At 45.3% G+C, this 12,180-nt stretch overlaps 1 protein-coding gene across 5 annotated transcripts in view; it reads right to left on the bottom strand.

Annotated features, from left to right (window-relative positions):
• Nucleotides 1-12,180, bottom strand: part of LOC135378944 (caspase-7-like) — a 290,182-nt gene that overhangs the window by 3,176 nt on the left and 274,826 nt on the right. The window contains exon 11 of one of the 5 annotated variants that reach the window (XM_064612131.1): nt 1,112-1,169. The exons of the other annotated variants lie outside the window; for them this stretch is intronic. Coding sequence (XP_064468201.1) covers nt 1,146-1,169 — 24 coding nt within the window. The 3' untranslated portion in view covers nt 1,112-1,145. Of the gene's footprint in view, nt 1-1,111; nt 1,170-12,180 lie in introns of those variants that run through there. 5 annotated transcript variants of the gene reach the window in all.

Here is a 12,180-nt window from a genome sequence, read left to right as displayed (position 1 = left end):
GTTACTAAATAATAATAGTGAAGGCAGCAAGAGCAAAGAAGCAGATGAAGGCACCAAAAGTTACATAATATGCATATCACTTTTAAATTCAGCGTATGAGGAAAAAAATAGGATATAAGGACAAACATGTATTTTCCGAAATTCGGCAGCGTGTGAGTGGATCATATGGTCTGGTTTTCTGTACATAAAATGACGGGGGATTGCGAGGGGCACCACAAGACCAGCCGAAATTTATGCGGCCTAGCAAGAATGGGGAGCTAACATTGCACACACGTAAAGGAACGTGGAATCAGCAATTTGACGACGCGATGTTAGGGGGAGGAGTCGAAAGTGTTTTCAGAGAGTCGGGTAGTCGAACGAATCAAAGACAGGGATACCCCGGAGTTAAAGTTGGGAACAAAGTGAAGCGCACGTTTCTGAACAGCTTCGAGGCGATTTCTCACACTATGGCACAAAGCGTTCCATGCAACAGATGCATACTCTAGTTGTGGTAAAACGAGCGTCTTCTAGAGTTTAACAAAAACCGAGGGAGTTCCAAAAACTTGACACGTGTCAGTTAAGTAACCCAGTGTCCGAAGAGCAGAACGACATATTGCGGCGACATGATCATGGGACGTCAGTATGGCTTCGGAGCTGCCTCCAAGATCACGGACACAACTAACCCGAGGTATTTCAGCACTTCACATGTAGCGGAAGAGTGTAAAGTTTGTTTTACAGGTAAACGAAGCAATGTTAGTTTTTGCAAGGTTGACCTCGATGTGGTTGTTAGTGCCTGGTGTTCAAACAACAGTTATCCAATGAAGGTGTGCTAAATTTTTTTATATCTAAAACTTTTGAGATGCAAACTGTTTATATCTAAAAAACCTAAAAATGTGCGACAGGATGACATATGTTAAGGTTTTGCCGTATTCTGCTTAAAACCTGCAAAATATGTACAACATGCACAATGTGCAAATAGTCTACACACTTTTATTTAAAATATCTTGCTATCATCAGATGCTTTCAGTTCTCAGAGCGACCGGTCCAGGTCTGCCGTGTGCCCGACCACCTCGTCTTGACCTTTCCCCTTTTGTCTTTCTTTTTTCTGCCAATAAATCCCCCCACTCATTTCGTCTTGTGAATCTGCTTGGCTCTCATTGCGTGCGTTAAAGGGTGTCTTCTCGGTCTACCTGAGAAGTGAAACACAAATTACAGTTCACCCTTGTAAGTAGAATGTGGTTTACTATGCCTCTGTCCTGCCGAAGAAAATATGTCGGGCACACTGGCAGGTGTCTCAATACAAGACTCAGAGAACATGAGCATCAGAGCAAAATGCTGTCAGTGTTCACCTGGCTATCCACTGCAAGGTGTGCTGGTGTGCATTATCGTTTTCAGCAGACTGCTCATCTGGGTTCTTCCGCGAGTGCATTAACAGGTGTCAATGTTAATGGCATATGTGGGATAGCCTGGACGGGGGAGGAAGTGTGTATAAGGCAACGTTCTATTGCTCTCCTGGGAAAAGAGATTGAGTTCTTGAGAAGAGCTCTGATCTGCTGATGCGACCCGGTAAGAGATATGTAGGATTAGAAAAACGTTAACAACAACACCAATAGACATATAACTGATAGTGGTTCTTATCTAACATTGGCGTACAACAGGGATCTATATACTAGGTCCGCTTCTCTCTTTGCTGTATATCAGGGGTGCCGAAGGGGGGCCCGCGTGGCCCCCGAGCAAAAAAATAAAAGAAATCATCTCTGGGCTTTATGAATGGTCGTGGCGTTGTACTGGGCGTTGTCTGGGCTCTGTACTCGTGCAGTTTATGTTGCATTGGTTAGTCATAGAAAGCTGTTGCCATTTACCTGTAACAGCCGATGACTCTCTAAATAAAGGACGAACGTGGCCGGTTGGTACATGACAACAGCGAAGACGGCGAAAGTAACAGACAGACAGGGAACGCCGAACTTTTAATCATAATTCACCTTTAATCGTATGATTATAGGTTGAAAGTACGACGTTCCCTGTCTGGGTCTGTGTGTTACTTTCGTCGTCCTCGCTGACGACTCTCTAAACCTGCCCCTGCGTGGCTTATTTTTACTCGATTGATATTCCTAGCACATTCCTACCAAAATTTCTTAGGAAACCCTACATAGCCCATTTGTTAATTTGTTGGATTCAATGGCACCAGAAAGGAACCGGTTCAGTCGCAGCAGAGCAAGCGTTTGGGCTGGTTGGTTCATATTGAATTAAAAACAATTAAAACCCCCAGTTAGTCGCAGGCTTGGTGATCTCATGAGCGAAAAATTCTTCGATTTCAGGATACTTGAAACCGGAGTTTTTTGGTCGTCGTTTTCTGCAGCTGTGGACAACGTTCCCCATGACCACTTACAAATGGAACTGATTGACCTGCAGTGCGACATACCGATTTCGAACAAATTCGCTGAAGTTGGTGCAGCTTTGTTTTATTCTTACGTTGGACGAAAGTATCCGAAGATACGTATGTTGTCGTGGAGAAGCCTGTCCGTGTTCGGTACAACAGACGTCTAATAATAATATTTCATGGCTCGAAACGTAGCAAGACAGCTGTGTCAACATAGGTCTGCGAGCAGGTGTTTCCCGCTGTGATGAACCTGAATAAGTCAAAGTTGCACTCACAGCTCACAAACGAACTAATCAACGCAGTCCTTCAGATTGCAACTAAGCAGTCACACTTCACACGATGCTGACGCAATAGTTAAAAGCAGGAAATGCCAAGTTTCATCAGCACACATCAAATAAAAAGGATTGTTGACCATGTGATTCAGCAACTCAAATATATACGTCTCATGTCATGGTACGCCTGTGTTGCGTCATCTATATCAGGAACAGGCTACCCCAAACCCGTGGTATGCGGCCCGCGTACACGAATGAGTTCGGCACCCCTGCTGTATATTAACGACCTCCCTGAGCACATCGAATTTTCTGAAGTACTATTGTATGCAAATGACACTACTTTGATACGAACAGGTAAGGATATCGATGATCTATCGTTAAATTTAAATATAGACATTGGTAATCTCGTTCATTGGTGTCATACTAATAAATTACAGTTAAACGCCAATAAAACAGTGTCAATGATTTTTTTTATTCTCATCAGCATAATGTTGTCACGCCGACTTCAGTATCCATTCTGAGAAGTTCGTCACAATTTCGTCATGAAATCAAATTTTTACGAGTCATATTTGACAGACCTCTTCGTTTTGCATTGCACATTAAACATATTGTCCGCAGGATCTCATATGGCATACGTGTTCTTGTGAGAACCCGAAAGTTTTTCCCATTGTCTATCTTACTCAATTTATATAATGCCTTTGTACATTCCCACATATCTAACTGTGCTCTTGTCTGGGACTAAACTTACAAAACACATCCTCGTGCTGCTCACATAACACAGAACCGTACTGTTAGGATCTTGTTTGATGTGCCATTTTTCTCTCATGTCTCATATCATGACATTCATATCCTTAGAGTTCATGATATAATTTCTTACAGTGTACAGTGTAGACCTCACACATCGCATCTTAAACCTTAATCTCACCTTGTCAAAAATTAATTTGAGTCACCTCAGTTCGAACCAAAGCCCGAGGGCTTGTGCATGTGGCAGGTTGAACTTACCTTTGGTGAAAACAAACTATGGGAGGCTGTGATTTTTGTTTTGAGGAGCCTGTGAGTGGAAGCAATTGTCTCGAGGTATAATAAATTTACATTCGTCTTTTTTTTATATATAAATCGAGTGAGGCATGTGTTAATTCATAATGCAGTTTTATTTCTCTGATTGTTTGTTGTTATCTCTTGAATTCCATTTATCTGTCCTGATTTTTGTTTATTTGTTTATTGTCTTATTGTATGGTATACCTTGTAGCCTTACTTAGCTCCAAACTAGTGCTTTACTGACTAATTTAAAAAAAAAAAATCACGAAGGATCCTTTAAACGGGATTGTCCTCTGGTCCCTTCAGTTCTATGATAATTGTGTGCATTGTCTGAAGGAATGGAATTAAAAAAAGATTATTGATTTGATTGACTAATTGAATGAATATGGGACAATCCTGTGAGAACGCACTCTAAGGAAAAAGGGGAGTCGCGAGGCGTCAAATGCGCGCTTTACCCCCATTCGTCGTTTCTCCGACAATGACTCCCCCGTTCCTTCTCGCATTCCTTCCAGAGGAAGCTGTTGCGTTCGAGAAAGGAAGGAGAGTGCACCCGTGAAGCCGCCAACAGTGCCCTCAAAACGTGAGTCTGCGTGAAACGGCTGCTCGCATGCAATAAAACGCATAGGTGAAAAGTTTGATCTGCTAATGTGCGACGTACAAACAATGATCCCAATAAACCATAAAAAGCCCATGGACGTCATCATCTGGTCCAGATATCCTCATCCAATTTAAACATCAATAGGACACCCATAGGTGTTATGGTTGAGAGACTGGATAGCCCGACGTCGCACGAAGTTGTCGTGCCCACATTGTCAACATGGGAAGCGAGAAACGCCCCCCACCCCGGCGCTATCGCATAGATAGGAAACACATGTCTACTTCGAGGATCGGGCAAGAACAAAAGAGAAGAGCGCACGGCCTCCGTTTATTTTTATACTCTGTCTGAGCCGCTAGCAATAAGTGGCGCTACCTTCTGTACACATTAACCACAATGCAGCGCTGCATGTAAGTAACACCATCAAGAATATAACAATAGGTAGTGTCGCAAAGGCTGTCAATTGCATGACATCCTCAGGATTGTATTGTGACATTCTGCTCTGGATGTAATGCGGGGTGAGTGTCACTGCAGTGGAACTAGATATGCATGATACCAGGCACGTGCCCGATACAATATTTTTTAGTTTAAATTGACAACAAAAATTGTGTACAGTTTTCTATTTTTGCTTCTTAGGCGGCGATGCCTGCATTGGCTGCATGCCAGCACGAACTCCCGCGTCCTTGCCTGTTCACCATGCCACCAGCCAGCGCTGTCAGTCGCGCATGCGCAGTTTTGTTCGCTTGGCGCTGGTTCGCTTTGCTTTGGCTCTAACAGAGGAGGCACAGTAAGCGGGTTTCGCCGCCGCGAAAATAGTGTCGCCGCTGTCATTTCCCGCTAAATTCCGGCTATTTACTTTCCATTGGCTCCGGTCCCCCACGTGACTTTTCTCGATCATGATTGGCTGAGGCTCATTTAACCGGTGGATTCTCCCGCGTTCGTTTCTCCGAGGCGCCGACCCGTCTGACCGTTGTGTAGCTGGCGTCTACGTATGTGAGCAGACGGTGATTTCGTTTCGTGGATTTCGAAGATGTTCGAGCCATGGTCGAACGCCTGAATGAAAGGTACGCAGACAAACGTATGATGCATGTCAGTGATCAGACGTTTAATACTGTCGCCTAACTGTGTGCATGGAGGTACGCCTTGTCCCGTATATACACGCGTCCCGTATTACATCGCTTTCTGCCGGTTATCGGTCATGATCTGGTAGATGATTATGCGTGGCGTTACTTGTTGCGTTTTGTTGCGCTATTTGAATGTGTCTGATGTTTAATACACTGGTGTGCATGAAAAGGAAAACAGCGTGCATCGCGTACGCCGGGCTCCTCGAATTTTGTCATTAGGCGCGTAACGATAGCATGTCTTACATAGCGTATTCAGCCAATTAACGTTGCCTGTGCTCGGGTTTACCATATCATTAATAGGTTCCTTTTCTTTTTGCTTTCATTCAGACGCCGATAGCTGTTCGTTGCCTTGCGACCCGCGAGCATGTGGCCCCTGTCACCTGAAAATTCTACAGTTGTGCTGGGATGAAGCGGACAGCTTCTGCGACTCATCACGTGCTATGTATGTGTGTAATAATATCTACTTTGTCCAAACCTAATAGGTTCCCTTAAGGATTGTATAATATGATAGTCACGCTTTCTGTTGCTCGGCACTATTTATTCTTTGTTTATTCTGCAGTATTCTGTAATAATCGTGTAGATTTACTTGCATTTAAATGTTGCTTCTTGTTTATATGTTTACCGTGTCAATAAATTTGTACATGTGAATTCCTTCGTCTTCTGGATCTTCATTTTCTGCTTCTCGATAATATTAGCATTAGCAGATGGCCTGGCGAAGCGCTCGGAACAGGGGGGGGGGAGGGAGAGAGAATTCGAGTGAGAGGGTGTTGAAAGGGCACGCGGCGCACTTGCGCAGTTCGATCAGCCAGCGCGCGCTTTTTGGCGCCGTTTTCCGGCTACTTTGTCGTCATTCGTTACGGATGATCAGGTGGTCAAGGGGGGCGGTGCTTTTCGTGGCGAAACTGTGGAAGCTACAGCTGCACTCCACTGGCTCTAACGGACGTTTGTCATCGCGGCGAGTGGTACGCATGATCTCGAGCGTATTATTGTTCCGCTAAGTCTTAGAGGGTTTGTACTGTCGTTCCCAGTTTATGCTGTCGTTCTAGCAACCCGTCTGAGAAAGAGCCCATAAGGGGAATTGTTTCCGTCAACCCACAGCAGATCAGTCAGGCTCGTTTGAAATGTCAAGTGACGACGCGGCCCTGTATCTGAAGCCACAATCGCTCTTCGCCATCAGGATTTTCGCCGCGCAAGGTGTGTAATCAATATAACTGTGAAATAATATGTTCGGCTGTGCCATACATTGTCATTGTAGATTTCACTCCATTTACAGGCAATCTGACCAAAGACAGGGAGATAGAACGCAAGATGAAACTGTGAACGACTTTGTGCAGACGGTGTGTATATGTCTTGACATCTACTGCAAATGGCTATTCTGGCATCGTGTTTTCTGAAAAGATATTTCTTGCAGATTAGGCGTGTATGGCGCAACGTGCACCAGGAAGAAAGACGCAAGTGTTGTGTTCAATGTGGCGGAGACTCATATGCACGTTATTATAAGATTTGCATATGCTTTCAGAAAGACAAGTTGGACCGGAAGTGAGAATCTATGTGCTTTTTTTTTTTTCATTGTTGTTCATCGTCCGATCATTGCGAATTTTGTGCCTGCGTGAGACGAATGCTCAGGTGTGTTGATGATGAGTGGGGATGCTTTCAGAGGTACGTACTCGTGAGTGGTGAATAAAGTGATTTCTTGCTGCTATATCTACTGTTTCGCGTGGGTTTTTGCGGGTTCTCATCTCCCCCAGACATGAGCGGCTTACTTCGCAGAACATTTCAGAAAACATGTAGTCAGCGACGGGGAGGGGCGGTGAATAGCTTGCCGTTGCTGGCCACACAGCAGCATTTTCAAAATTGCCATAACCAGCAACAATGCAACTATTGTGCACCATGAACATTAAGGCAGCCCTCATGTTACCATCAGCGTCAGAGAGGCTCTAGTGTTAACATGAGCCTGAACAGCTCCGTTAATATTAGCATCAGAGCAGCTCCACGTGTTAGCATGAGCATTAAGACCCCCCATCAAGAGAGTGTTCCCAATCACATCAAACCTGATATCACTCGTCAATAGGGAACACACCCATAAACGTGTGTTACCACGGCAGTGTCTCTGCTACTCTGGTTACATGCTATGTAGTACAATGTGGCTTAACCTTGTTCTCTACACGACCTGCATATTTTTGTCTCCACTCTGCTAAAAATGCTTATAAACCCAGCATATGTATAAGCTCCTCGCTGCTGTGGTACTATTGTAGTTTCCTATCTTAATTTTTTTGAAAAGCTGCCTTACTGTACTCAGTCAGTGCACCAATAAACGTTGAAGCTGAACCACATATTTGCATCATGGTATTGCTCAAAGTATATACACCTAGCATAACATAAGAAACGTCCCAACAAGGTACCAGATCATGTCTCTGAAAGACATCCCAGTGACATGATATGGATGCTTGTTTTAACATCCATGGGATGTCCACTCTGACATCATCGGGAGGATTGTGGACGTCCACAGGTAGTCCACATATCCTGGTAAGAATGTCTTGCAGTCAACCAGGGGACATTTATGGTTTACTGGGATTGTGCACCGCTTTGATAATTAAAAAGTAAAGCGGAACACACACACGCATATTGCGCTTCCCAACACATATTCGAGGCTCAAGGATTTGCCGCTCCACATTTTCGGTCCCGTCAACGGATTTGAAACTCGCAAGGGTGCTTGCACATGGTCTTGCTAGTTTTGTAGCTTTTCGTTCATCATTTTCGCTGGACGTTTGCGTGAGCATAGCACGAGTGCCACTCTGTTTGTGAAATACAAGTCGTTGACGAAGCAAAATCACAGTGGGAAGCGATCACCGTGCAGATAACGTGAAGGAAGCATTACGGGACTGAAGCTTTCGATACCGTAACGGACAAACAGCTGATGCAGGTAAATGGATCTCTGATTTCGTTGTATTGCATGCGTCTTCTGCGCTTCTTTGCACAATGAATATAGGGACAGTTGTGCTGTGTGAGGAACAGTGTGTGTCCAAGGGTATACGCTTGATGCTTGATGTGCTTTCGGAATACTTTGTCGTTGAAGATACTTGATAACGTGCTGTGTGGCGTTCGCCACCCGCACAAAAGTGCACATGCACGTCGGTCGTACAGGGTCGGCCACACTTAAAAGTATCGTGGGAGCGCATGACCTGCAAGTACGCCAGCGCCACGTAACGGATGCTCCTGGGTTTGAGACCTCGCGCCTAGCAAACGTCCGCCACCTCCCGGTTGGGTCCGTCATTGCTCTCGTAACACTGGCGGGTGGGGAGACCCAGCGAGGGGAGATCCACCTGCTGTTGCTATTCAATCTCTGCTGGCGATGTTTTGATCAGTGCGTGGCGCGGCGTAATATTTTACTTTTACTTCTCGATTCCGATAAGACAGATATTACGTCGAGCCACGCACTGATCGAAACATCGATAGAATATCAACAGCAGGTGGGTCACCCCGCCTGCCAGTGCTACGAGAGCAATGACGGACCCAACCGAGAGGTGGCGAACGTTCGTCAGGCGCGTGGTCTCAAACCCAGGAGCATCCGTTGCGCGGCACTGGCATACTTGCAGGTCATGCGCTCCCGCGATACTTTTAAGTGTGGCCGACCCTGTACAAACGCACCGGCTTAGAATATCTTGAAACAGTGTCGCCTCTGCCTGCATGTTGCTGTGTCATTGAACATACAAATCATTTGTTTTTTCTTCCCCCCGTTTTTCGAATGTGCCTGTGTGCCTGTACAAAAAAGTAGAGAACTCCGACTTAACATAACAAAATAACAAGTTTTACTCAGTCGTTTCGTCCGTAACAAGTAACACTTGTTATTTTGTTATGTTAAGTCGGAGTTCTCTTCTTTTTTGTCCAGTAATGTCATCTCCCGGCTTTTGGAGTATTTTTGCGTCTGCCTGTGGCCAGCCTTTCCATTATTCAGGTGAGAGGCAGAGTGGTTGGAGAATTTGCGCAGTTCAACGCTGGACGGAATTTTCACATCATGTCTGATTTTTGCATAATACAGTTGCTAGAATAGGAAAATATTATTGTGAAGATTGAGTGATTCATCATGTTGACTGGTTCGCGCCCAGAATGCAAGACTTGGGAGTTATGTGCCACTACAAGCTCGATCAGAATATCTCAACGTATAGAATATCACCAGGTGGAATATAGAGATAGATAGAAGAGAGATAAAGATAGAATATCTCTCCAATATTGAGTACCTGTCGAGAAAATGCAGGCAAGCTTCCCCCTCGACTTCACAGGATGTGTGTACTTCACTCTGGTGTATTTCATGGAAGTGACACATGACAGTACTCTTTTACTACTACTTGGAATGGCGCCTGCATCCCTGCAGCTCCCATACATCTCTTCCCGTATCCCTGCACCTCTTTTTCCTGAGGTGGTTGGATCCTCTGATGTTCCCCACACGGTTAGCATTTTGTGTTTGTATTATTGTATTTGTCCTTTGCATAATTTGGTGTCACACCCTCATGGCAGTGGATACAGCTGCGCGATTCCACGCGAAACGATCCAACGGACCTGCTTGGCCCTCACAAAACCATCACGGAATTTTACGAATATTTTTTGGCAGTTCCTAATAGTGCGATTCGACACACCACGAAACGTTTCTTCCCAGATCTCAATGTGGCGGGTGCTAGACACACGCGAAGGTCGCAGCGTTGGCGAAAGCGTGAACGGTAGCCGCGGCTCATAGAAAGCAGCTAGAAGTGTGCGGTGTGCGGTGCTCGTGTACACAGGCCTGAAGTTTCGCAATTTTCCTCCTATTTCGCGATTTTATTTGTTTTTTTTTAAATCAAATCACTAAATTTTGATGAATATTTTTTTGTTCAAAGGTCTCTTGGAATACTTCTACGGGAAAAATCGCAAGACACGTAACGTTCGTATTTATTGCCGGAAAAATAGGGAAAGTATGCGCTTTTTTGCAAAATTCGCTACAATAAAGCGTAAAATACGCAGTGAAGAGGTCAGAAGAGTTGTGTGGAACCAATGCAGTTTTCTAGATCCAGGTTTCTTGTACAACATATACAAATATATCGAGTGTGTTCTTCTGGATACAAGAGAAAAGTTTAGTTACAGTCACTTTGCAGCAGGTACACTGCAGGTGCAGCACCGGTAAAGGCTTATCCAGCGTTTTCTAACGCGTACAGTGGCTGTCCAACTACTCCTTGAGGATACGAAATCGCTTCGTGCCGTAGCCAAAAGATGTCTGTGCGGCCAACACTTCGAACCCGCTCACCGGTATAAAGCTGTGGTACGTCCTTGTTCCGGGTACAGCGATAGCTCAGCTGCAACGCTGCGCTAGCTGCTCTCGCTCAGCAGTGATGGCTACTTTTTGTACCCAGCCAGTTTCTCCCACGTAGCATGCACTGCATTTTTCCCATTCCAACCTGTATGCTCGACAAGTTCTGTGCGGTGATTCACTGCCGGTGGTGTTGATATCTATTGATATCTGTGGCTTTGATACATATAACCATGGTTAGAATATGAACAATGCAGTGCCTGCCACTTGGGAGAAACTGGACGAAGGAAAGCCACAAGAGTGAAAGAACATCAGCAACAGATATCAAAACCACCGGCAGTGAATCACCGCACAGAACTTGTCGAGCACGTGCTAAAAACAGGCCGTTCTTTTCATTTTCACAATGCAAAGACCGTGCCACGCGAGCATAGATGGGGGAGTAAGAATTTTTGGAATCTTGGCACATTCACCGTGATGATAATGCATGTAACAGTCACAAAGGGCCACCACCTGGTTGCTACAAGGTCGTGACTAAGCTATAAGTAGAACTCGGATGGCGTACCGTTCTTGTTTCATTCTGATGATGGTGCCCGAATAGGCATCGACACGCATTGCATATTACATTTTATTTCATTTAAAGGGACTATCGCATCCGTAGACTTGGGTAGGTAATGGTTATGAGAGTGCTTCCCAGGCAGAAATCAGGACTGGTTCCCCAATGGTCCCCAAGTGGTTCCATTTGCCGTTGAATGGTCCTAGATGGGTCCCCAAGTGGTATTAATGGTCCCACTCTGGCTTTAAGCGGGTTCCATTCTGGTCCCAGATGGATCCCCAAGTGGCGTTAGTGGTCCCATTCTGGCTTTTAGCGGGTTCCATTCTGGACCCAGATGGGTCCCAAAGTGGCGCAGTGTTCCCACTCTGGCTTTAAGCGGGTTCCATTCTGGGCTCAGATGGTTCTAGAAGTTCCAGCTGGAGACTCACAGGTACCATTTTGTTCCCAGAATGGTCACTTGAGATTCCAAGTTGGGCAGCTCCACAGCTTCCCCCTTTGAGATTTCATCTTGTCCACACTTGCCATATATCCTTCTGGTTTTGTTTGATCTATTACTCTGATCTATTTTAGCACATGCATGATCTCTTTTTATTGCTGTTTATCCAGGTGCGCGCGTCTGCGATCAAATATATGCTGTATCCCTGTAACTCCAATAACCGTCTGGGACCATTATCAGAGTGGGGCCAGAGTGGGACCATTACCAGAGTGGGGCCAGAGAGGGACCAGTTCGTTAAACCATTTTGAAATGGTCCCATTCCAGATTTCTGCCTGGGTTGGCATCATTCGACAATCGATTTCACCGATTTTTACTGCTGGGAAATGTTTGAGTTTCAAATAAGCGAGCTTTTTTGATCAGCAGAACCTCTGATGACATCATTCTGACGTTAGAGCCAAGAGGACCAATGGGAGCGCGGCGCGGCGCGCCGCCGGCGCCGTTCCCCTATTTTCTCTCGGAGACATC

This window comes from Ornithodoros turicata, chromosome 1 (genome assembly GCF_037126465.1).
Source record: "Ornithodoros turicata isolate Travis chromosome 1, ASM3712646v1, whole genome shotgun sequence".
NCBI lineage: Eukaryota > Metazoa > Arthropoda > Arachnida > Ixodida > Argasidae > Ornithodoros > Ornithodoros turicata.
Note: the sequence above shows the minus strand (reverse complement) of the source record. Positions and strands in the feature narration are given on the sequence as shown.